The sequence below is a fragment of the Podarcis pityusensis genome, assembly GCF_964106645.2.
Source record: "Podarcis pityusensis genome assembly, chromosome: 6".
Classification (NCBI taxonomy): Eukaryota; Metazoa; Chordata; class Lepidosauria; order Squamata; family Lacertidae; genus Podarcis; species Podarcis pityusensis.
The window spans coordinates 80658740-80686041 of NC_138030.1; the positions used below are offsets into that span (position 1 = coordinate 80658740).

At 40.1% G+C, this 27302-nt stretch overlaps 1 protein-coding gene and 1 long non-coding RNA gene across 6 annotated transcripts in view; one reads left to right on the top strand and one right to left on the bottom strand.

The window, feature by feature from the left end:
- Positions 1-27302, top strand: part of LOC308479832 — a 132057-nt gene that overhangs the window by 44518 nt on the left and 60237 nt on the right. The gene's annotated exons all lie outside the window — the stretch shown is intronic.
- NR5A2 (nuclear receptor subfamily 5 group A member 2) overlaps positions 1699-27302 on the bottom strand; it is a 123000-nt gene continuing 97396 nt past the window's right edge. For all 4 annotated transcript variants that reach the window (XM_081010790.1, XM_081010793.1, XM_081010792.1 and 1 more), the window contains exons 6-7: positions 27072-27219; positions 1699-6695 (exon numbers count right to left, since the gene is read on the bottom strand). In XM_081010790.1, coding sequence (XP_080866916.1) covers positions 6448-6695; positions 27072-27219 — 396 coding nt within the window. In that variant the 3' untranslated portion in view covers positions 1699-6447. The remainder of the gene's footprint in view (positions 6696-27071; positions 27220-27302) is intronic.

A 27302-nucleotide genomic window follows, 5' to 3' on the forward strand; every position in this document is an offset into this window, starting at 1 on the left:
GCAAGCCTATGTATGTTTACTAAGAATTAATCCCGACTTAGAAGTGGATATAGTATTCCAGCCTTAGTACTTTATTCCGCATAACTGGAGAGGTATCAATAAATGAAAACCAAGCTACACAGTCATCATCCCCAAATGACTATCTGTGTGATTTCAGTCTGCTAGTGTGGGAATGAGTGTTTGAATAATATCTCACATTAAAACAAAATATTTCCCAGGGAGCCTTGTCATTTACATTCTACTTTTTTACATTCAGGAACAGGGATACCACATGTATAATAGATGATGATCATGTATTTTACTTTTAAGCCACAGGTGCAAGGCAGATGCCAAATTTTGAAAGTGCAAACTAGAGACATTCAGAGTCTCTACTTGCTGCCCCACTGCTTAGCCCAAAGTCACATCTATACCATATGTTTAAAGCCTTCTTATACCACTTATACAGTCATGGCTTGCTAAGGGTGCCTAGAATTGTTAGGAGAGCTCCTCACAGAACTGCAATTTTCAGTGCCCTTAACAAATGGTAGTTCCCAGGATTCTTGGTGGGAGACCGTGGCTGTTGTATAAGAGTGCTAGAACTCAATGGTGTGGCTGTGACCATGAGCAAGAAAAAAACAAGGTTAATAGTTTGACGTTCAAATTTATTTGGATCCTATTTCCAAAAATATACTGAATGCATAAAACAATGATGAGTTCTTAGTGCCACATTTTAAAAGACAAAAAGAGTAAATTTAAAATAGGTGGCTTGGCTGCATGTAGTGATGTGTGAGGGGAGAGCTTTAAGATCGTGCGCTGTATAGCTCACAAGGCTTCAAGTTAGACAAGTTTTGTTGCCCAGGACTGCAGAACAAAACAGGTTATTAAGTCAGGTGGCATTCAGCTTGTAGGTGAAAACTGCGAGAGAGAATCATTGTAGGCAGGCTGCTTTTGATGCCACAGGAATGTAAAAAGAGCCCTGCTGGATCAGGCTGTGGCCCATCCATTCCAGTACCCTGTTCTCACAGAGGCCAACCAGGTGCCCGTACAAAGACTGTAAACAGGACCTGGAGTACTGCTTTACCTGCTGTTGCCAGTGACTGGTGTTCAGAAGCATGCTGCCTTTGACAGCGGAGGTGGAACATAGTCATCAGGGTTAGCAGCCATTGATAGCCCTATTCTCCATTGATTTGTCTAATCTCCTTTGAAAGGCATCCAAATTGGTGGCCATCGCTGCCTTCTGTGGGAATGAATAACGTAAGTTTTAACTATGCACCGTGTGAAAAAGTACTTTGTCTTTTTCCAGAATCCTCCATTATTCAACTCCATTGGATGTCCACAAGTTCTAGAGAAGACTTTCCTTATTCTCTTTCTTTACAAAATCATAGAGTACATAATTTTCTACACTTTCCTGTGGACCAGGTCTGAAATATTACTTTGTGTAAATTCTAATCCATGCTATCCCTTCTTAATGAGTTAGATCACTGTCCCATTTAGCCTTGTATTGTCTTCTCTGATTAGCTACAATTTTCCACGGTCTTGGGCAGAGGTATTTTCGAGACCTGATAGTAACATTTTAGCCGGTGATGTCAGGAGACCGCATGACAGACCTTTCTGCATCAATATTGTTCTCCACCTCTGCTATGGGATCTCTCTCCCTCTCTCCCTTTCTTTTTCTTTTACAATGAAGTTGTCATAGAAACAATTTTAAAATGATCAGAATGGCCATATCAATATTTATTGAAATACTGGAAATAAAAATCCATTGGTGTTGAGAAAATTCCTGGCAAGAATTGACATGAGACAACATGAACTTCACAGATACAGTAAGAGAACTTTAACAAGTAACTAACTGCACATTCTAAAAGGGTTGCATGGATTCAAATGCCAGGCAGCTGCGGCACATATTTGTAATACAAATATTCAGACACTTACAGATTGTCTGGTTACAAACACTGAACAACTATAAGAAACCAGCCAAAGCCAAAACCTTTGAATTTTAGTCTGCTTTTACTAATATGTAATCAAGAAAGCAATTGTAAGTAAATGTATTGTTACAAAGTGGTTAACAATTAACATTAGTTTTGCAAGCTTGGGCTATCAGAGGGCTTCTTGGAACCACAGATATTGACTAATATGTGCTCTATTTTATTTGAAACCGTTTCCATTAATCATTCTTTGCCTTTAACATCCTTACATTAATGATCTGGTTGTGTCTATTAGATAATTGTGCTTCGTTAGTGGTTTTATTCTGCTTTCATAATTTCAGTAAAATATGCCATGGTTTTCAACAAAAAAAGTTAAGGGCTTACAAAATACTGGTGTGTGACAGTGTAAAAATCCTCACCATCCATATCTATATGCGAACTGAACACTCTCTTAGTTACCTTTTAAATGCCACCGTTGATAACTTCATTTATTTTCTTCTTTTTAAAAGCAATGTTCCCATTTGTATAGAGAAGGTAGATCCTTAAGACAGAATTGATGGTGCATGATACAAACACCTAAGAGCTGCACATGCTAGACTTGGCTAAGTCTGCTATCCCCACCCATCTTTACTGCACAAACAAATGTTAGAATCCAGGGCAAGTCCTTCAGACAGACATCCTCCAGGAGACTTGGGTACCAACAAAAAGTGCTCTTCCCAGCCATCATTCTCAGCACAGCTACCAATGCTGCTTCACCAGCTGCTAGGTGAACACCATAATTGGTATTCTTATGATGATGGAAGTGGAGTAGTTCTGCCATTTGGAAGGGTGAGACATTATATGTAATTTGTCAACTATTTGGATTTTATTGGCTGGGATTCAAATAACTATTTTAGATCCACCCAAGGACTTAAGCGTTTCTAGTGAGATTTTCTTATTTCCCACCCTGTCATTAAACAGTAGACCCCAAAAATCTCATATAATCATAGAACTGTAGAGTTGGAAGGGACCAAAAGGGTCATCTAGTCGTTTCCCCCTGCAATGCAGCAATCTTTTGCCCAACATGCGGCTTGAACCCACAACCCTGAGACTGAGTCTCATGCTCTACCGACTGAGCTACCAAGTGTCTCCTTAGTTTCAAAGGAGACGCTCCAAGTAGCATGGCAAGCTGTTGTTTGATGCCCACTAGTCCAATGTTCCTTGGTAAAATGGTTCTGTTGATCCCAAATATTTACTTTTACCACAATAAAGTCAGCCTGAGGCTGACTTTCAGTGAGGGTGTTTGAGGGTGGACAGTCATGGGACAGCAGAAGTATTGGTAGCAGGGCAGACAAGGGAATACCACTTTGTATGAGCAAGGATTTTTCGTACTTCATTCTTCCCCACACTTCCCTCATGGCTCTGATCCACAAGGTAAAAGATTATTAGACCAGATCCATGGGGTGATAAAACTCTCTGTTCTGTACTAATACAAAAGAAATAAATGTTGTCTTTGGTATACAATGTCCACTGCTTAGAAAAGAATTTTCAGGTAAGAATGCACCTCACTAGGCTCACGTGAAATAAAGGAAGGTGCGAATCACTAAATTTACAATAGATTTTAAATAAACCACATTTAGAATTATAAAGATTTACAGACATTTAATCAAGCAAATGATCTTAAACTGTAAAGATCCTTGTATGTCCCTGAACTATGTTCCACTAACTTGAAGACATGCTGTAATAAACACATATATTTGGCTTCTTTATTCTGGCTATATTTTTATATAAAGATGAAACCAAGGAACAATAAATTAGCATCATAATTGTCTACAATGAAAACTGTGATATACAATATAAATAAACTATTTAAAAGCCAGCAATCCTCATGAAAACAAACAAAGCTAAGGGAGTAGAAGTTTTAATACAGTTTCTACAAGTGATTGTGCAGCCAATAATCTAAAAATTAAAAAATTAAAGTATAAATGAGATTCCCTTATTGATTTTAGTGTCTCACGACATACAGTAATTAAGTACTGGTAAACTAATTACCAATCAGAAAGCAACATTAAGGAAATCACTGCTTTGCAACATCATCACATTTCCCCCCACCCCAGGACCTAACAAATGTAAACAACCATCATCTTTCCCCCCCTTCAAATATGTAAAGTATTAATACTTCCCCCCAAACATACGTTGATCTGCATCTGTATAGTTACCATTTAGAATTCTGAAATAAGGCAAAGCTTTCTTAACAGTGGCACTGCATTTTATAATACTGATATCTTCATTTTGGATAGAGAGTTATTTGTCCTTCTCCAATATTTGTTCTGCAGCAGACTTTGGTCTACATGGACCTGGCAGTATCACTCTTCTGTCCTCACATATTTTTGTTTGAATAATTGGTTTAAAATGTATTTTCTGAATCCATAGACTGTACTAAAAACTACCAGTAATACTAACCAACCAGCTTATACATTTTGAATATTTTTAAATCTTGCATAGGTAAAATCATTTATTTATTTTTTTAAAAAAGGTCTTTTAATTACCTACAACGTGACCCAGAATTTAGTTAAAGCTGAAGTACTTGGATTTCAGCTTGTGGGGATAGGGGAAGATGCAGAATCGCCTGACACAGTTGGGTGCTACACCAGTACAGGGAACTGTATGATTGTATAATGCATTGCATTCTCCCCTTGCACTGGTGCAGTCCCTGAGATGAAGTCATCTAAAGTTGGCAAAAACATGCATCCTGGGCCACACCAGGACTGTGAGGCCGAGGCAGGGCCAGGGATAAAAACAGACAGCTCAAGGCAGAGTGAACGAACAGAAATCCCTAGAAGTATAGTGAGTTCAGAAACAAGTGGATAGACCCCAGATGGAATTGGTTAATCATGGGTAGGACCAAGGTAGAATTGGGCAGGTTATCAGCCTTGGGCAACTAAGACGCCTCAGCAGGGCCTACTGGCACCAGTGCCTGGCAATCCCACTTTGGGGCATAGTGTGGAATTTAAAATGGCATCCCATACCTCCCTTCCAGTGACCAGGCAAGCCCATAGGCAGGGCCCACCAATATAGAAGGGGGCCCACTAAAGGACCCTTGCGGGTCTGAGGACCCCTCCAAATCCAGGGTCCTCTTTAACCAGGAATTGGCCATGTCTGGCTTTTGTTGGCTTTTCGGATCCTGATACAGGCTTTCTGTCAGGCCAGAACTGTGGCCGACCGGCAATTCTAGAAAAGATCTGCACAACCCAAGACCCACCAATCATGTAATATGGTACTTGACAAACCTCCTGTTCTTTCTGTCTTAGGTAGGCAGCAAAAACAAAAACCAACAACTCAGGGTGTTTGTTGAGCCCTTGAGAGGCTGTAATAGATAGATGCCCAGCTCTCTGTGTTTAGCTTTGTGATGCAGTCCTGCTGTTACGACAGCATAGATGCTCATGGGGCGTGGCAGTCACAGGTTGGCGAGCAACTTGTGCATCGCATCACTGTGTCCAAAACTTGGTGGCACAGTCTGAAGCCACTGAAATTAATTGCTTTATTAAATCCAAGTAATTCATTTTATCTAGGTTGCAGATTAAGTGCGGCAGATCAAGAGATGCTCCTGACTGAAACCTTGAAGAAAGAAATACTGTTTTTCTTTTCGATGACAGCCAAGAGGCTGAGTAGTATCCGCAAGCTTATTATTTGGCACTAAAAGCTTTGAGAAGCCATTTCAGCAAAGCTTGAGCCGCTGCACTGGAAACACGATCCAACAGCGGTTGCTTTGGAGCAGCTTAATTCTGACGCTTGTAGCTGTTCCTCCTCCCATTGGTGGAAGAGGGATACTGCCTGGACGATCAACATGAACACAATGACAAAAACAAACTTTGGAAACATATTAAGAATGTCACACTAGTTTATGAACATTTTTTTTAAAATATTAGCTGTTTGCAGGCCTGAGTTACAGACAGTCCCCCAAAGCCCCCACCCTAGGCTGTTTTGGTGGTGCTAGTGTGTGTGTGTGGCCTACTTGAGATCTTTTTTAGACTGGTGCTGCACATCCTTTCTGGAGGAGAGATAAGAATGCAGATCTTGGAAGGATGCCATAGGGTGACTGCAGTTTTGTGTCCATCAGAGGTGTTTTCAGTCCTGCTAACAAGAAGGGATGTAGTTCATACAGATCCCTTTGCTCTGTTAGCTGAATAACACAGATAAAACTTGTTCCTAAATTTCTCAATAGTGGCAACTGGCAAAAGTTTTAAGTTACAAAAATTGTTCCTTCCTTCCTTTTTTGTTTGTTTGTCATTGGCAACGGTATCCATATCCATTTGTAATCTCCTTTCATTCTAGTGATAAAGTCCTATACAAGTTCCTTTGGGGAGACTGTGTAGGGTTTGATTCACAGTTTGCAATACAAATACCCTGATACATCACTTATTTACTATTAAGTATTTGATTATTACACCATTGGGGGGGACAAAGTTCCTTTAAACCAAGTTCTTTTTAATTAGTGTCGTTTGGAGTAGTTCAGAGTATTTTGCTTTTTCTCCTCAAAAGCAGAGGCTTAAAAGGATATAATTTATGCTCTCTTTGCATGCAGCATTTCAATGAGGAGGTTATTACACGGCACATCCCCGTTCAGGTGTTTATAGTAGAGGTATTCTTCAGCCTGCATACTGATTGCCCGGATTTCCGGAAGTCGCAGGAGAAGCTGCCCGAATTTTTCTGTCTGCTGTGGATAGTTGCACATTGTGTAGTCCAGCAAAGCAGTATTCACTTGTTCTTGAACACCTTCCACCAGCTGGAAGTTCTCTAGGGTTTTGACATCTGAATAAAAAGTAAAAAAAAAAAAAAGAGAGACAGACAGAATCACATTATATATGTATTTAAAATGAAAAGACACATTTTAACTCCTGTTTATTTAAAATGGTGTTTCACTGTATTTTGCTCATGACAAAAGGATGCTTTACATGCTGTTGAATATTCAGGTTAAATCCCTCTGCCAAATTTCCTGGGAAAATGATCACAGCACAGCTTTAGTGGAGCGTCTTGTTGAAATTCTGCATATACCTCAGATCAATTAGACACCAATGGATTTTGAGCAAGGTCAGCTGTCCCCCCCCCACCCCATCTTATGGAGGCAAAGGCTGAAGACTCCTAACATAGAGGACTGTAATATATTGCCAGCAAATGAGTCCCCAGAGGAAGGCGTAGCTTTAACCCGACATATTACACAATTCATATAATTCTGTATTAATTTTTCTGACCCAAGGTGAAGTCTCTGTCCAGGATATGATGCAGTTAATTCTAATAAAAAATGACAGGGATCTTGTTTCTTTTTGACATTTCCTAAATTATTCTTAAAGCCTTTGACTTGTCAACCCTTATGCTAATGAACCATCTGGTACACTCCAGTGACTGCCAAAATAACCTGCTTGACCTGAATCCCTCAAAAATACATTTTTCAATTACTAAATTCTTTCCTTCTCTCTCTCTCTCTCTCTCTCTCTCTCTCTCTCTCTCTCTCTCTCTCTCTTCCCCCCTGAATCGAAACCATTGTCCTTTAGACAGATTGACTAGTACATCACATGGTGGCTGGATGTCTATATATTAGTTTTTTCTAGCTGTCAGATGATTTTGACTTTTTCTGGAGGTCAAATAGTTTGCAAATATTTCCACACATCCTGTACTTACTCATCTGCTTCAGTATCGTCACCACTGAATCCTGGAGCAAAACTGATTGCTGGAATGCCTTCTCTCACACCAACATACTGCTCTAGAAGCCTGCTTTTTAGGCTTGGATGATGTGGCTCATGTAACTCTCTAAAAGGCAAGTCTCTAAATGACTGAGGGGGGAAATGCTTCTCTAATGAAGGCTCTTCCAGGCTGAGTGCAGCATAAAACCTCTGCTCATGTATAGATGGGTCCTCTCTCATACTTTCAATGCACATTTAACCATCACATGCTGTCCCTCCACTCCACCAGCCCCCTCTTTTTAGCACAACTCTCTCTTAAAGAATTAAGTAAAAATATGTGGCTATGAAGCCATGGGGGTGCGGGAAGTTGAGGGAGCATGCTGAGGTGTTTAAGCAGGTTTAAAATCATACGATGTCCTCCCATCACCACATATGCATGAACCAGCCAAATGAAAGTGTTTTCATTACATTGCATTAAATTGCATTGCTAAATGGTACAGCTCAAATGATGGGTCTTCTAACCTGGCAAAGGCTTCTAACTGTACTGCTGACAACCAATTGCTGGTACTTGTGACAGGAGGTCTGTAACTGATAACAACAAACTTTGCCCTGCAGTCCCAATTTTTGTGTGTGACTCTTTTCCCAACATAGCGTAAATACTTGAAATATTATGCTGCTTCCTCAGTTTGTATTTATAGGTAAGGCCATTTCTCATTCATTTTTCATTGCATAGAGCATTTTGTATACAAAAGTAAATTACTCTGAATGGCTAGTCCTTACATCTCTGTTTCTGCACAGAGTTCCTTGATAGCAATGAAAAGATGGCATAGATCTTAGAACAGAGTACAATCTGCTCTGGAGGTGTTTGATCCAGAGGTAGTCTTCATTCATAAAGTATTGAATGTGTTTGAGGTCATATTACCAGACTTGAGGCAAATCCCATTAGCTCTATAGGTATTGATAATAAATGATGAAGAAAAACGAAACGGGGGTTGTGGGTGTGAGAGGAAAGAATCGCAATATATTATTGCGACAATTTACATGTGCAATGATAAGTCAGTTAGTGAAGTCCAATGCTCTTATTTCATATTGGAATGTGTTCATAGTTTTGTCATGGGAATTTATGGCTTTTTAATAAAATGTCTCATAGCAGTCTGATTTATTTTAAAAAATGAAACAAGCAAGGTGGTGAAAGACAAGTTTCTGGCAAGACTAACACTGAAGGGAAAGTATTAAATAAATTATGCCTCTCAGAGAACTTCTGGTGTCTCTTGCAAAGACTTTAAGATTAGTGCAAAAAAATCATAATAAGGTTTGTCTTTTTAGATGGTGCCTTTTAAATAATGATATCCATAATAGGTTATGCATGAAAATGCATATTAAGTGATCATTTTGCTCTCCTTTACATTGCAGTGGGAGATGGGAGGAAGAAAAAAAACCCCTCTTTGTTACTGATGTTTTAAAATAAGTTTTAGTCGCACCGATGGTGGTGGAGGCATTTGATTTATTTATAGAAAATTATTTACCTTCTGGAAAAAAAGACTGTGAAAAGCTAATGGCAAATGTTGGGGAAATACAAATGCAATGCCAGCAGAACTGTATTGATGTCTGCGATGTCATGAAATCAAATCTATAACTTTAACAAGACAATCTTTGGAACTTAAAGCACTTCTCCTTTTTTGTAGTGTTCAGGTGGCTTATACATCTGAATACTCAACAGTGAGTCCCTGTGCTTAAGCATAATATTAAGAAATCAGCACTTCCAAGTTCTAAAAGTCTTGTACAATTAAAAATGGTGGAAATGGCATCCTTCTTCCCACTCACCCTTTCAGCTCTAACTACAAGGAACAACATTTTTTGTGTTGCCTCAGTAAGTACCAATCTCTTATCTCTTCCACTTTATTCACTCAGGGACTAATTACCAACTTTTTATGTGAAACAGTCTTACTGTGTGCTCACAGTGGGGCGCATCTCTTTCCCAATCCTTATTGGAGAGTAAACCCTGAGGTCTTGTGGAATATATTACTTTTTTTACAAGCACTTGCAGTAGCATTTCTGTCAAAACACTGAATTTTGTCTCCTCTATAGTTTACTTCTGAAGATAAAGACTATTTTTTAAATAGAGGTGCCAGTATTAGTTCTGTAGTCACTCTAAAGGTCTGTCAGCATTCCCAATTTTCAATGGTTTGTCCCTCCCCCACAAAGCAGAGATTTGAGCTCCAGCTTCTGCATATGAAATTCAGCTTGCACAGAGTGTGTTAGCATATTTTTTTTATAAAATGGGTCTGGCCTTTAGAGGGGGAGAAATATAAAAATATTTAGGTTTCAGAGAGGCTTCCTTCCCTTCCTATATTCAAGACATGAAAAACTGAAATTTGGTGCACTATTAATCTATAGAGAATGCAGACTGGTTTGGGAATTTAGAAAAGGAAAAATGAAAGGGAATGAGAGATTTAAGTCTGAAAATGGTTACTGTGCTGGAGCTGTGTAAGTACTTTTCAAAGAAAGTTAATTTATTTTCATTGCACATCTTGGATATCTTACTGGGTGCACTTATTGAACACATGGCCCTCACAGCTTTGTACCTTCATGTATAGTGGAATGTAGTTAAATAACCAAAAGCAAGTGTAATAAATGGGCCTCTTACTTGGTCAATATAGAACATGTCCACACACAAGTCAGGCCTTGAAGAATGAAGATACAATGCTACAGTTGTTTTCCTATGTTGCTGCCATGAGACCACCTCCACAGATAGCATTGCTTCACAGATACATGCAAATCAATTAAGCATGGTGGTAACAAGTGGTGGCATGCATGTTTAACTTGCCATTCACAGGTAACACACCGTAGGCTTTTGTATTGCTTCAGATGGAGTTTTGGTACTGCCTCTCATTACCTCAGGCAGAACGAATGTATTGTCTCATGTTACCTTAGACACTTTGTCTCATGTTACCTTAGAACCCAATGCTGTGCCAGTGGGTTCCACTTGTGCAGTGGAGCTTCCATTTCCTCTCCCCATACACCCCCAAAATCTGTTCGGGGGGGTGTCCCCAAACACCTCAGGGCTGTTTCTTAGGGTGTGTGGTGATGGTGGTGGAGGGGGGAATAGGAAGAGGAAGTTCCACTATGCACATGGAAGTCTTTAGACCAATGGAGCTGTAGCACTGGATTCAGTCTAATGGATTATATCTACTGTTAGTCATACCCTGAAAATAAATTAATGGACATGATTAGTTCAGTTTCATGTGTTGCAATGAGTATAAAAGGTAAAGGGACCCCTGACCATTAGGCCCAGTCGTGGCTGACTCTGGGGTTGCAGCGCTCATCTCGCTTTATCGGCCAAGGGAGCTGGCTTACAGCTTCTGGGTCATGTGGCCAGCATGACTAAGCCACTTCTGGCGAACCAGAGCAGCGCACAGAAACACTGTTTACCTTCCTGCTGGAGCAGTACCTATTTATCTACTTGCACTTTGACGTGCTTTCAAACTGCTAGGTTGGCAGGAGCAGGGACCGAGCAACGGGAGCTCACCCCGTCGTGGGGATTCGAACCGCCGACCTTCTGATTGGCAAGTCCTCTGCTCTGTGGTTTAACCCACAGCGCCAACCGATTCCCATGCAATGAGTATACTCTGTGTATAACTTAGCTGCATACAATTTAATGCTTTTCCATGGTATCAAATCGTGCAATCATTCGTGAGATATTATGTGGATTAATCAGCCAGCTGCAACTACTCCAAGTCTTTCACAAGTATTTTTTGGAAGTGCTGAGACATGGCCTCTCAGTTTTAGTGATTCCCCCGCCCCCCAACACACCTTGTTAGCTGTACAACATCCAAGATGTGCAATGAAAATAAATTAACTTCCTTTGAAAACTATTTACACAATTCATCCTCAATTGTCCTTGCTGACATAAACATATAGCCATATCTTATTAGGTTTGTAACATCATTGTGTTCACTGTGTGGTCCCTGATTTGGTGAGATTAGCAATGCAACTAATTCAGGAAATCAGTATCTGGGAGGAAATATACTGAAGTAGCAGCAGCCAAGGGAAACTAGCTATAAGACGGTTTATTTTTAAAAGTATGTAGGCTTTGTAAATATAGATATAGATACATTTATTCAAGTTGGCACCCCTGCTGTCAACCAGGCCTCAAAATCTGAAGGGAAAAGGTAAGCTAGATGGATGACCACAGTATTTCTCATAGGAAGTAAGGTGGAAAGACCCACACTCAGATGGGTGGGAATAGAAGATAAGGTCATGGATGCTGCTAGCTGCTGTCACAGTTTTTCAAAGTAAAAGACTAAAAAGACCCAATAAAATTAGCAAGCAGGAAATGTCAACAAGTGAACAGCTGATGAGCAGTCAACATTTCCTATATAAGGAAAATGATGGTGGCCTTTAATTTCTTGAGGTTCTGGCAAGTAGGAGATTTGTTTTTATTTTTTTAAAAATTGAACCCACAAGTGAGCAACCTGGGCCAAGGACACTAATACTTGAAACTTTTGTCCCTGGCCTAAGACCAAATACACAAGCGTAATTTCTCTCCCTCCCTCTCCCTCCCTCTCTCCCTTTTTTTACTGTGGACATAAAATATTTTAAAGTTCATTGGAGTGTCAAATAATGGATACATTGTTTTGGAAGTCTTGCCTTTTTAAAGTGCATTACAACAACCAGTGTGCTTCAATCATGCAGAAATAATAGGCTAGGCTCAATGATATTTTCTCTTAAATGCAGCTTAAGATGCTTACATAGTAGAGGAATGCTGCAATTATTGGTGTGAATCCCATTTCAGCTCCTAACTGTTAAGGATAGCTAGAATTACAATTTGTTACAGACCAGTTCACAACTCAAATAAAAGCACATTTTACAACATTTTATGGCATCAGACTGCCGGGTGCATTATTTAAAATTATGATTCTCTTCATTTTAATTTTTTTTTTTTTTGTAAAAGCATGTAAAATGGTACCTTCTTTCACAACAGATCATCTATGCCTTCTTTCTTTTGCTAGATTGGAAACCCTTTGAACCAAGAACAATGTCTTTTTGACATACAGAGATGAGCATTTTGGGCTGTCTCTTGTAACAAATCACTACATGCTGCAATGAATATGTGGGAAGAACTTCTTTTGCAATTCCAGAGCTTTGTGTTCTGAACATGGGAAGATGAGTGTGCATCCTTGCATATGCCTTTCTTCCACCACTGAGGGAGCAGTTGATTCAATAAATGGAACCACTATAGAGAGATGACTTCTCCTGTGAACCAAATGGGGAAGAAGCACCTTATGGGTGGGGTATATCCATATGTTCATTTGAGTATACCTCTGGAATACCAGAGGATCATGAGTTAGAGAGAGGGCTATCGCACGCATATCTTGTGGATGTCCCATAAGCATCTAGATGAGTATTTGGAGAATGCTGGACAGGCCTTTGGTCTGATCCAACAGAGCATTTATTATGTTCTCTTGCCAATTGCAGAGAATGACTGTAGTGAATGTTTCACTTGGAAACTTAAGTCTTAGCTGTTTTGATGAAAAGTCTAAGGAACAAGCCATAACAACTTCTCCAAAGTGGTAAGTGTGCCTGCATAAAAAGAAACAGAAGCATTTTCTTTTCTTTTCTAAAGAAAGTCATCTACATAAATGTTTTCTGTGGTCAAAGCAAAGCTCTGCAATTTTTATAGAAACCCCATGAGCCAGTCCATGTACATTTAGAAAATTAATCCATATCTGCCAAAAGGGAAAATGGAAAAAATAGTTTTTCCTGGGGAATAAATTCTGCCATCACTCTACAAAATATTTATATCTCATACTCAACTTTTCATTTTAGTTTCGTTTGGGAACTTACATGATTTTTCTCCCATGAAGTTTTCTTACGTTGTTAGAATAAGATATGTGGTTAAGTTCATTCAAGTGGCAAGTCCGTGGTATGAATAAACCAATGTTATCATATGAAAGAGAATTAAGCAGGCAGATCCAAATGGGGATATATTAAGCCAAATTTTAAGCTCCAGTTGTTGAATTTAGCTGGTACTAGATGTCTGGCTTGCCTCAGGATAAATTCAGCTAATCGAATGAGGAAAACAGCCTCAGGTATGATGAAAATTACAAGAGATCTCAGTCGAACACTTCTTGTTATAAATATTAGCTCAAAGGTATTCCTCTGGTCTCTGGGATGGGGGGGGGATATTTGCATGTAATTAATGGCATTTCAAGCTTTTATGAGAGTGGCTTAAAATGTTAGCTTTGCTAATTGTTATAATGACAGTGGGCTGGGGATTCCACAGTAGTAAGGACCCTAACAAAGCAATACAATATGAAACCCTGCATGAGAAAGATTTGCTAAGCTATAGGACTTGAGAGAAACTATACTACGTTGTTTACAGAAGCATGCGGGAACAAGTGGGAATTGGTTTCCCTCCCTCTGCTGTGTAGTTAATACTTTTCCTGTCCTGTATTCCCCCCTTAAAGGGGCACATGAACAGAGATCCTTGATCAAATGCTGACTTATTTGCTACTCCCCCTAGCTTTAGGTGAGTTGCCCTCTTTGTCTTTATTCTGAAGCATTTTCCTTATCGGTTCAAATATTTGTTTGCAACTTTATTTTTCAATGATTTTCTTTTCTTTTTTAACTTCTCTGAGAAGGCAGGGGAGATGGCGTGATGCTTGGCAGGTTTATCTGCAACACCTTTGATGCTTTAAAAATTGCTCAGATAAGGTAGGGTGGAGTGGCTTTGTGACTGATACAGCAGCTAGCCAAGTAGGGTGGTACAAATCCAGCTTCTACTGAAAACCAGAAAAATAGTTTTATCTTGTTTGTTGTTGTTGTTTAGTCGTGTCCGACTCTTCGTGACCCCATGGACCAGAGCACGCCAGGCAATTCTGTCTTCCACTGCCTCCCGCAGTTTGGTCAAACTCATGCTGGTGGCTTCTAGAACACTGTTCAACCATCTCGTCCTATGTCGTCCCCTTCTCCTTGTGCCCTCCATCTTTCCCAGCATCAGGGTCTTTTCCAGGGAGTTTTCTCTTCTCATGAGGTGGCCAAAGTATTGGAGTCTCAGCTTCAGGATCTGTCCTTCCAGTGAGCACTCAGGGCTGATTTCCTTCAGAATGGATAGGTTTGATCTTCTTGCAGTCCATGGGACTCTCAAGAGTCTCCTCCAGCACCATAATTCAAAAGCATCAATTCTTTGGCGATCAGCCTTCTTTATGGTCCAGCTCTCACTTCCATACATCACCACTGGGAAAACCATAGCTTTAACTATACGGACCTTTGTAGGCAAGGTGATGTCTCTGCTTTCTAAGATGCTGTCTAGGTTCTTTAAAAACCTAGTTTTATATATGTGCCCCAAATACACTGTGCCTCCTCCCACAGTAGGTTCCTTGGTTGAAATACGTTTGTCTAAAGTTTACATATACTAAAGCTGTTTCGGTGATCTTGCAATCCAGATCTGAAGTAACTGAGCAGGACTGCTTAGATCAGGGATGGGGAACCTCTGGCTTGCCACACGTTGTTGGGACTCCAACTCCCAATAACCCACAGGGTCTGGGATGATGGGAGTTGTAGTCCAGCTACATCTTGAGGGCCCCAGGTTCTCCACGCTGGCTTTAAAGGTTCTATAGGTTGTGGCACCAGATGATGTCAAGATGAAATAAAGCACTCTTCATGTTGGTACAAATTATGCCAGACCAAGTGGAACACAAATGTTTTTTTGGCGCAGGGGTTCACAATAAACCACATGGAAGCACTCCTTTTGGGATCAAAGGATGCTGAGCCACTGATAGCCTGAGTCAGCAGCTATTCACCCTACTAATCACTAGTACAGCCACTGGAAGAAAATGTCTTAATAATAATGTTTCATTGCCTGAGTATGCATTAAGCTAAAAGAATGATCAGACTTCAAGGGCATTTACGTGCTTCCTCTTCTGTGAAGCATCTTTATTAAGATTGCATGCCAAAAGAAAGGAGATATGACTCAGGGACTGACTAGAATGTGGTTTCTGACTAATCAACAACAAGGGGACAAAAACTGCATTGTTGATGCCTGATTTCCTCAAGAGGCTGCTAATGCCAAGTTAACATCAATAAGTGTTGGTATATAATGGCTGGGATCTAAAGAGCCCAGTGTGCAAATGGAAAGCATGTTTTTGTGCAGGGGTGCACATGGCAGGCTTTTTCTAAATGCATCTGCTTGTGGTTTATTGAATGTTGTCTCATGTGATTCTCTGATATTCAGAGGCAGGTTTTTGGAATGCGAAAGAGGTTCCAATGGGACAGGCAAAGGTCTCCCAGTGTGTATGAAACCCAAATATAACCTTTTGGCCCCTGGCCTATGTAATTTAATAATATATGCACACATATATGCATATATGCCTTGGGAAATATGTCATTTGTATCTGTGGATCCATAGTGTATATGCATTTACCTTGTGGCAGGATTCAGCAGCATCTCTAGCTACAGAAACCTGCCATTTAACACAAATGGTGGGCAAATACCCCTCCACTTGATTTGGAAATGGTTCAGTTGTTTCCCCTACTCAATTCCAAATTGTGAAACTTTGTTGTACTAAGACTCTGACAGATTCCCAGCCTCATGTGCTAAAAACACCCCCCTCTTCTCTTGCTGCCTTTTCCATCAGGCTACATGGAAACAGCAGAGCAATGAGGTATATTATGGACCGATGTGCCCTGGAAAACTGTTTCCTAGTCTAGCACCTGGAACACTGCTTTCAAAACTTCCCCAGTACCTTGCTCTTACTGCTGCAATTATTGGGTATGGTTTAGTGGTAAACACAGCAGGGAAAGAGACTGTGCAGCAGGGAGAGTATAGCATGTGGCAGCAACAAGGTCTTGCTGGAGGATCAAACCCAAATATGATCCAGGCCCAACTTTGGAAGGGGCTGAGCTTTGATATGGAAGGGGTTGTATTCTGAATTATCCCGGTTCTGATTCCCCCTCCGCATCACGTTAAGATTATCACAGTACAGTGGTGCCTCGCAAGACGAAAATAATCCGTTCCGCGAGTCTCTTCGTCTAGCGGTTTTTTCGTCTTGCGAAGCAACCCATTAGCGGCTTAGCGGATTAGCGCGTTTAGCGGTTTAGCGGCTATTAAAGGCTTAGCGGCTAAAAGGCTATTAGCGGCTTAGCGGCTTAGAAAAAGGGGGGGGAAGCGAAAAAAATTGCAAGACTCGCAAGACGTTTTCGTCTTGCGAAGCAAGCCCATAGGGAAATTCGTCTTGTGAAGCGCATCGAAAAACGGAAAACCCTTTCGTCTAGCGGGTTTTTTGTCTTGCGAGGCATTCGTCTTGCGGGGCACCACTGTAGCTCTTTACTGCTTTCAGCCAAGCTCCTCTAGCATAGACCCATATAAATTCAACTATGGGACACTTCTAGGTCAAACACTGCATAAAGCTACCTCTTTATGATTTTCAAGATATGTTTGTGCATCTCATGTTCTCTAAGGGGAAGTTTTTATAACTTTGGAAAACAACAACAGGGAAACAGTATTTTCAGACAAACTGTAAATACTGGATATCCACTTTTCTGAATAGGCCACCATGTGATAAAATTCTGGAATTTGGGAAACTTGGAACTTCTAGAAGTCAACATTAATTTTCATTTATTCAGCTTTGTGTTGTTGTACTTCAGTAAACCACAGAAGAATTAGAGGGAGATGTGTCACATTGAAGTGATATTTCCCCATTAAAAACAACAACTAATCTTACATAAAGATAATGATTCCAAAGGAGCAGTCTTCTGATTTTGAACTTTTGAGATTAGCAATAACTCTTTTTCACTGCAATTGCTAGGAAGCCTTAAAGGATAAGAAGGAACTTTTGTGCACTACTCAGAGCCAGGAATTCATTTCTTAACATGAAATGTTTATAGGGTCAAACATCCATGAAACATGAAGCATTTCAGAAATATTAGTTTTGTTGTCATTCATGGGCTGGCATTATGGAGTATAAAAATATGAAACTGAAAAATGTTACAGCTTCTGCTCTCTAATACTATTCCAGGGCATCCTATTCTTCTAATACATGTTCCCTATCCCTAAATTAAGCCATTTATAGTGATACCCTGTAACCTTTTCTCCTCCCTTGATCATTGTTGCTTTTATGAGTGCTCAACACACAGGTTATTGCACCATTCAGCTTAGGCCAAAGGGTACTCTTGAGATACGGTGAACATTAACACAATTAAAATGCACAGTTCAACCCAGGCTGACACATCAGAGGGATTGCAACACAATACACATGGAAAATGTCATTTGAATGTTCATTTTTCCCATTTAGCCTTTAAAAGGCACAACACCCAGATCCCACCGTAGGAAAGACAGATTGGTCTTGTTACCTGCCTTGGGAAAGAATTGCTAGCTAGGATAACCTGACTTGAAGCCCTGGTTGTGTCCAAAATCTGAGATACTTGATGTTTCAAATTCAGACATCCTTCATTTAGACCAAAATAACAGACATTTATTGTGTACCTTGCAGTCAGTGACTATTTAACAGCGAGAGACTATCACAGCGTGGGTCCTCTTTTACTTTATGTGCTCAGTAATGAAAGTCCACTATTGATTTTTCTGTAGCTGCTTGTAACTATTATAGTTGATACATCAATAGAAAAGGAAAGCACAATGTTTCATAGGAGGCAGAAAATCAGAGAATACACCATGCCGGGACAGTAAATCATGCCATAATCTCTGGAATTGATAGATGGTTACTGCTAACTTGAAACCCATGGCTTTTTCTGAAAAGACTGGCCTATAATCGCCCAATATGTCCTAACAGACTGAGTGCCCGTAATAGTGCTAAAGGACACAACACAATGTTTCATTGGGTTTTTTTTTAAGTTTCTTTTAAAAAGGTTACCAAAAGCTGGTCTGTTTTGTACTGGAAGGATTAATTTGCTCTTATTATATACCTTGTAGTCCAAAAAGAAAGAACAGAAATTTGGTAAGAAATTGGTAGGATTTCAAGACGGCTGAAAAGAATTAATTAGCAGAAACCACTAATTTAATCTGTAGATTGTAATTCAGATTTGCATCAAAGCTGTTCTCCATATCTAGTGGTTCAGTTCTGCCTAATTTACAGGTACGTACTGACTACAATGCCAATTCAATTCATTCCAAAATTTGGTTCATATTCTCTCCATGCAGTCATGTACATCAGTGTCGTGTGCAGTGGCAAGATGGCATGGCTGCAGCTGCACAGTTCACCTGACCCCTAGCTGGCTGACTCACTGCAGCATACCAGGATGAAAAGGGTGAATGGCATGGTTGCAGTGAAGTCAGCACAGTGCAAAAGTGTCAGTAGGAGTGCCAGATCAACTCTGCCAGCACATTTACACCACGCCAACCTTGCTGCCATGCATCTCCACCTTGGTACCAAGACAGAGCTCAGGTGAGCAGCCCAGCTACTCCATGCCATCCACGGCTGATCAGGCATTAGAATGGAAATATTTTAAGGGGCAAAGCTCGGTTGCAGAGTGTGCATGCAGGTTTAATCACTGTTATCACCAAGTAAAGCAACGACCAGCTCCCAAGCCATAGCTTGGGCAATGATGTTGAGTTATTCACAGTAGGAGTGGGCAAGTAGAATGCAACTTCAGAATAGCACAAAAGCAGTGGCCTCATTCACATGTGATGGTAAACCGAACCATGGCTTACCAGGACTGTGCAAATGTCCCAGAGAGGAGCTTGCACCTACTTTGCTCTTCCCCAGTCCTTTCAGTGTAGTGTGGTGCAGCAGCTTAATCAACGTTTGGTTGCGTGTATCATCTGAACCTAGGATTGTGGCTAAGATTACTTAACCATAATCCAAAAGTACAGGAAGGACTTTGGCTAAAGATCATGCTTAAGATGGAGAGAACTTCACCACAATCCTGGGTATGGATGATATGTGTTGATTCTCATGTCTGTAGTTGGGTGTCTGCAGTCTCCTCAAAACCAAGGAAAGTTCCACCTAATCCATACAAAGGCTTTCAATTTTTTGTCCATCAGCTTAACGTGGGTGCTAAGTAAGTCACTGTCTCCCTACACGGGAACCTAGCTTCTGCTATGTTTCGTAATAGGGGATCATTCTCTACATTCTGCACTGCAGTTGCAGATAATTTTAAAGGATACACACTGGTATTGAGAAAATCACCAAATCGTGTTGGAGAAACTCCCAGGTTATTCTTTGATGGTACATTCCCCCTACCCATTTCCCTCCATTTTCTTGTAGCACCATGAACATGGATTATTAATGGGATGGGCAATGACACACAAGGATGTGGTTTTTATATTGAGGATAGATGGCAGGGGGAACTCACAGGGTGGATATGTGAACCTCTAAAGCAGCACTTCCCCAACCTGGTGCTCTCAAGGTGTTTTTGACTGCAATAGAGTTACACTCTCGTCAGCCCAGCACCATGCAATTGTGCTGGCTGGGACTGGTGCAGTCTGAAACATCTGGAGGGGATCAGATTGGGGAAGCCAGCTCTAAAGGCTAGGGCACAATCAAAGCACATTTATGAACCTCAGCTATGGAGAAGCAATATGGGCATATTGTTGAGGTATGGGTGTTCGGCTGTTGCTCCTCATACCATATTGAGAAGGACAGGTGACTAATGAGGCCAACCTTTCCAACTGGTTCCAAGGTCCTTTTTGGATTAAAATCTTGTCTGTAGCATGTTGAGTGTTTCTAAATGCATTTTGAAAATGAAGACGTGCAGAACAGGCGGTGGTGTTGGGCCTTCATAACTGATTTGGGCAATTTCCAAAGTTAACTGAGATTCCTCAGTCTCAGATGCCCTAGGCCCAATGCAATCAATGACTGGTTAAATTAAGAATTATGTTAAATATGTTATATAGTATAAAGTGCCTGCTAAACTGTAGTCCCTGCTGCAGTGATCTGAGGACCAATTCACACTTTGCACTGGTGATATAGTGATATTTATTTTTAGTGGCAAGCTTTTGAAGAATGGAGATATGAGTTTGTAACACACAGTCATTAACTAGCATTCAGGTCGTCACACTACCCTGTTTATGCCACATCAAAAATATAGACTGTGACCCTTTACCATATTAAGAAAAGCAACCACTTTTACCCTACAGTTTTAATGGGCTTCTTTATTATTGAGCGGCTGTCTGATTTGGCTGCAGTTTTCTCTTTTCTCCCTTTGTGTTCATCAGCATTCAAAGGAGTATTATGTACCAGCTGTTCCAAATGCACCACACACTGCTCTTATACTAGATATGTTGGAGCAACCAGACTTCGGCGAGTGTGTGTGGGATAAACATCATTTCGTGGTTCTACCAGTTTTTGAATCCTAGGAAAAGTGAAGGAGAGTGTACCAAGACATAAGCAAGCAATTAATAAGAGCAATTATATTAAAAAAGCCCTTAGGGTAAATATTTTGTCAGATGTGATTGTTTGCAGGGAGAAAATAAGCTTAACTATTGGCACTCCTATCCATTACTGTTAGCTGCCACCCTGTAATAAATGTTATTCACTTCTTTCCTTGTTATAAATACATATTGATTAGGTTTAAACTCTGAACTTCAAAATGAGTTATATCTGGTCATTGCTAAACTGCTTTGCTCACTAGGAAAAAAACAACCCTACCCAACACCTATTATACCACTTTAATTAAGACAAGCATCAGCTTTATGTACAATTATTTGCTTCTGCCAACTCTCTGTGGTGTAAATATTGAGCGGTCACCTCCCTTGAATGCTAATCAATCCTATCTGAATCCCAAGTGCTTCCATAAATTTCAGGAAATTTATATTTTCTGGCATTAGCTTCCCAATACATATGTTACTCAAAAATAAGGTTGCAAGATATATGCCTCTTTTTGACTCTTACGTAGTACATTCCCCCCTCCAAATTATGATATTATATGCAGAAAGTTAAAAACATTGTCTAATTTCTAATAGTAGCGTATACACCAACTTCTTACCTATTTTAGCTGAGTTGGTGAAATATGACTAGTATACAGGCAACAAAATGTGAGGTATATGTTACAAAGATTTTCCATAGCTATTGGAGAAATGAATTCTACCCTTCCCCCAGATACTGAGGCAGCTTAAAAAAGATATCCTCCTAAGATGTCTTGAGGTAAACCAATTCATTCGAGGCAAATTATTTATGCAATACTGCAATACGGCTCTGAATAGCCACGAGTACTTGCTGAGGGCAACACAATCTCCTGTACATTCCTGGCTAACTGAAATGGCAGTCTTAGTCCATGGAAAGCAAAACTACAAGTAAACAACTACAAGTCCAGGCCCATCTGAGGGATTCTGAGTTTTGGTGAGATGAGGAAAATTTCTCAGAATCATTCTACATCTCCCTAGACTGCTGGACAATGAAATTAGGGGGTGAATACAGAGGTTCCTGCATATGCAGAACTTTTGAGAAATATGAAGGGATGTGGGGGGGGGGGGAGAGAAATTAGATAAGGCCAGAAATTCACAGTAAAATGCTGAAGTATTTTCATGAGATTTTTTTTTTTTAAAACCCCCCCACTACAAATAGCTGCAGAAACCTGGAGAACGGATTTTAAGATTGAGAAATTGAGAATATTGAAATTGAGAGATCTTTCCATCCCTAGTCTAGAGTGATGGAGTCATTTTGTCATGATGTTAAACATGCTAAAAGTATTTCCCTTGAAGCCACTCATATTCTATCATGTGATTCCTGCATCGCAGGGGGTTGGACTAGATGACCCTTGGGGTCCCTTCCAACCGTACAATTCTGTGATCCTATAGGAAGAAAAAATGGACCACAGTTACAAATGACTGTCTGGATATTCCATTGAAAGCAATGGTAGGTAAAGAATAAAAAGTTTAAACAAAATGAATGAATGAGAAAAGTAGCAAAAATGAAACATTTAGCAGAAGCAGAATAAATTATGCAAGTTAAACAAAAATATGTAAATGTGTTTCGTTTGCATATTTTAACAGGTGGCAATGAATTCAGCTTTCCCCGACACAGTGATTTGGGTCACTGTGGTTCAGGATTTAAAATGTTTTTATTAGCATCCAAAACTGTCACAAAAGATGGCACTGTATCCTGCATAAAAACTAATGCTCGCTTTGCTCTCAGTAAGAGCCTGCTGTTTGCCATACATAATGATTAAATGTTTACCATTTCTACAAGTCCCAGTTGTCTCTTGTTAAGTGAGACGTGGGATCAATAGTTGCTCTGCAATTATTTGCCCATTGATAAAGCCTTCATTTCTTAAATGAAGTACATTTATCTGTGGTCTTGACAGTGATAAGAGAACAGTACCCATCAGTCGCTGCCTATTCTAGCATTAAGCTCAGTAGACAGACAAGTGACTGGACATGGGTGAAATGATGTCTAACTTTCTTCCTATTGGCATTTCACTTTACAAACTGTTCAGATGGAAGCTTTGACAAATCACCCTTGCCGACTTCGAGTAATGAGAGCTAGCAGGACAAATGGAAAGTTTTGGTAAAGGGAAAACAATGGCTGGATTGCCATTGATATGGCTGGGACTGTTGGCAATAGGGCAGAAAAAACAGGCGAAGCGGTCAGGCCACACCTGAAAACAAAAGGCTAAAGAAAAACGACTTTTGTTCCTTAAGTAAAAAACCAAAAAAACTAATGTAAACAATTTCAAAGAATACTATTATAGTCATAGGTCTGACTTTGCTGGATAACTGAATCTAGTTCCTGCTGTAGTGATCCAAAATTTGATAAATTAATTTTAGGCCACATTCTAAATTGTGGAAAGAAGTCCAAGCCGAGGGCCTACCTCTAAGTAAATATATTTAGGACCAAAGTAGGGGTGCTCAAGAAAGTTTGCTGTCCCAGCTGGCTTTGATTTGTTTTTATCGTCCTGCCCCCAGATTTATCTCAAGTTTTGGTTTCAGGCAAAATTTTGTGGTAACTGAGGGTTGTGTGCCAAGTCATTCTGAGCTTTCACTAATTGTCATGAGGTTCATTTGACATCTCTGTTGTTCTGCCTGAGCAAAAATAATGGAATTTGCCTTAAAGTTCACTTTCAGTAAAAACTATGTGACAACGCTAGAACCGATTGTTAATGATTTTTTAAAAAAATTAACAAGGGAATAAGTAAGAAATGAAACACCAACTTTTGTTCAGATTATTATTTTATTTCTGCATTGCAGGGGTTTGGACTAGATGACCCTTGGGTCCCTTCCTACATTTCTGTGATTCTATTCATCATTGTGAAAACATCTTAGGCAGCAATCCTGTACCCCCTTACTTGTGAGTGAGCCCTACTGAACCCAAAGGGACTATTTAAGTAGGCACACGAAGGATTGCTCCATTATTTAGCAACAGCTATTACTATGTGAAATGAGAGTATCTGATTTCAAACTTTACTTAGAAAATGGTTAGTTGTTACTGTGGCCTTGGTCACACATAATCGTACGCGATAGTTTTTTTGAGTACCAAGGCCCTGCAATTCTTCTCAAAAAGAAGTTCACATGGCTCCATCATGCTAAAAATCAAGACATCTTCAGGGAGTCTTTGAGCTAATTGACTGGATGGCTGTTGTCATATCCCTTTAACTGTTTTTGGGGCTGCTTGCTGTGGTTTTAATATTTGTAGTTACCGTATTTTTTGCTCTATAAGACTCACTTTTCCCCTCCTAAAAAGTAAGGGGAAATGTGTGTGCGTCTTATGGAGCGAATGCAGGCTGCACAGCTATCCCAGAAGCCAGAACAGCAAGAGGGATTGCTGCTTTCACTGCGCAGCGATCCCTCTTGCTGTTCTGGCTTCTGAGATTCAGAATATTTTTTTTTCTTGTTTTCCTCCTCTAAAAACTCGGTGCGTCTTGTGGTCTGGTGCGTCTTATAGAGCGAAAAATACGGTATATATTATTTATTGCTTATTTGATTATTCTGTTTTTATCTTTTTTTATTTGCTTGCTTACTTGCTTTATAAGAGTAGAAAGGTGCAACACAAATGTTTTAGATTACTAAGAGAACCAGATGCCAAATGCTGAGAGTTGCACTCAGTGTCTCATTTGAGACCAAGACTGTCTCCTTGCCAGAGAGCCTCAAGTGACAGGACACGGAATGGTAGATGTTCTAAATGAATGCAAAGTACTGGGAGCTGCTGATGAAAGTGATCAAACGTAAAGACTGTTTAAAGTAAACGTGAGCATTTTCCAAATGTAATTCAGATATTCAGCTAATTTAAAATACCACTGAAGTGCAAAGGATCTCTTTAAATATTTCATCACAGAGTAGGCTGCATAGCTCCTTAGACGTTTGGGTTGCATTGCCTAATGTGTGTGAAAATATCTTACATTCCAAACTAAGGTAAGAGATGCCTATGGGGAAGAAAATCAGCTTCCACAAGCCCCTATGCTCACTTAACTCTGGATCCAACCCACAATCTCTTAAAGCGAAATGTGCAACCCTCTTATGAGCTCCTGATCACCTTATGAAAGGTGCTTTTAGGTTGCTTTGCTTTGAAAAGAAAGAACTATAGGGAAAACATCTTCATCTGTCACCATGTGGCACTATATTATATGTATTTATCCAGTGGCTTGATTCTAGGAGCCAGGGACTGGCAAGTGACCACAGGTGCCACACACTAAATCCAGGTTACTTTTTAGGTTATTTCATGCCTAGTAACCACCTGAATTCAGGAACTGCTTCAGAGATAATACCCTAATTATAAACGTTTCTCTGATTAAAGCAACCAATTATGCACTTTTACTGAGGAAGTACTGTATCTAAATAATAAACTAGTGAGTTGTTGTTTCTTTTGCTTTAAATCAGTTACATTAATTGGTCCTTCTTCTTCTTCGTGATTTTATTATCTTGATTTCAGTCAATCCACCCTGGTTTACGATATTAAAAATGTGCATGTTTTGAATCTGCCAAATTCAGGAAAAACTGCTGAGTTCCAAAATGAGAGGAAGGATGAGGGGATTAAGTTAGAACGCAGCCAGCTGAGAATGACATTTGAATTTCTAGGTATGATCTGATGACAAGAAAGGCCTAAGGAAATCCTTTGAGGGGAAAGTTCTCCAAGCAGAGGCCAGGCACAGTGCACAAGAGACCATTAGTTTGACATCCTGTTCCGCAGTCCAGGCGATTAGAAAGGCCACAACTGTACAGCATGCCAGTAGACCATGACATCCTTAATGGGCACAGAATAGTGTTTTGTACCAATGTGTCTACAGTGGCACAATAGCACATGCCCCTTTGGTTCTGTACACTGGGCGCATCTCAAAGGTATGGAACAGTTTGTGGCGTGAACTTTCTTTAACCTTGAAACCTGTTGAAATGATGAAGGGGCCTGATCCTGGTAACCAGATAGTATCATTCTAAAGAAACACAATAGCTTGTGTAACAATTATCTGCCATTCGCTCTGGCATCACCTGTTATTGGTGCTGGCTGTGCCTGTCATTGGCTCTGATTTCGCCTAATATTAGCTTCTCTCTTTTAATGATTTTTAAAAGCATGATCTTGGTTCTTCCTCCTTGGTGTGATACATTTTTATTTGCAATCTCACATAATGGGTACTGGTGGGTGGGGGTGATGGAAGAACCAGCCAGTACTACACTGGGCATTAAGGCACCTGGATATTTTTCTTTCTTTCCTTGCCTTCCATTCAGTGCCAGGAATGTTTTTTCTTTTTTGTTTTAAGCGAGTACTGCTGCCAGTGGTGTTTCCCCTCATGTTGGCCAACCATTGCCACTTCTGCCCTTTCTGCCTGTCCAGAGTAACACAGGTGATGGATTTTCCATGCTTGCAGAAAGCAGGGTTGAAGTCACTGCCCATCAGCTGGTGACTTAAAGCCTCCTGGATCAGCTTTGTCACCAGGTTCCTCATGGTGAACTTGCTCACACAGCCAATCCTTGCAGTACAGCCCTATGCTCAGGGCTTGCAAAGCCCTTTGCACAGTGTTTTCCAAATGCCTGACAGCCAGCTGGTTGCCTGAAGTTTGGGAAGCAATGCACAAAGGAGCTTGCAGGCCATGAGAGCAGCCCAACCCATATGCTATGCCCAGGACTGGCAAAACCCCTTATACTGTGGTTCCCAAGTGTAGGACAACTACTTGTCAATCATTTGATGTCAATTTGGTTGTGGAATTCAGTTCCACAGCTGATCCAGCCACCTCTTTACCTGCTCCATACCTGATGTCACAATGTCTCACTATTCATTAGCATTTTGTAAGACTGGTTCTGATGCTTTAACTCTCCATATGACTAGATTAATTTGAATGTGGTTGCTCTTAATTTTTTTTTAAATCTCTGCTGTGTTTTTAAAATGGTAAAATTTATATTTTTGTCTTCTATAATATAGTCTTTTTTCTACATCACTCAGAGAACCATACTATGGATATAATATAATACAATAACTGTGTATTTTTCCAGACCTCACACATGGAGGTGCCCACATCAACAATGACAAACGATACACTCTAATTTAGAAAAATAGGTAATGTTGAGACACATAAGTAATAATGTTGAGACATATAAGCAATAATTAAATGGCGACAGTACCTACCTAAACTGAATAACACCAAAAATTTGAGACACACAAACTCTCGTAGATCAAACTGCAGAGATCGTAGTTTTGCTACTAGCTCCTGTGCATGGCTCATAAGATTGTTGAGTGTGACTCCTGCCTGAGATGCTATTACAGCGTAATCCACCTGTAAAAGAGTAATACTTACATTGAGTTATCTTAACCAGATACATTAATACTGCTATTTTATACTTTTGCTCAATTAGTCCT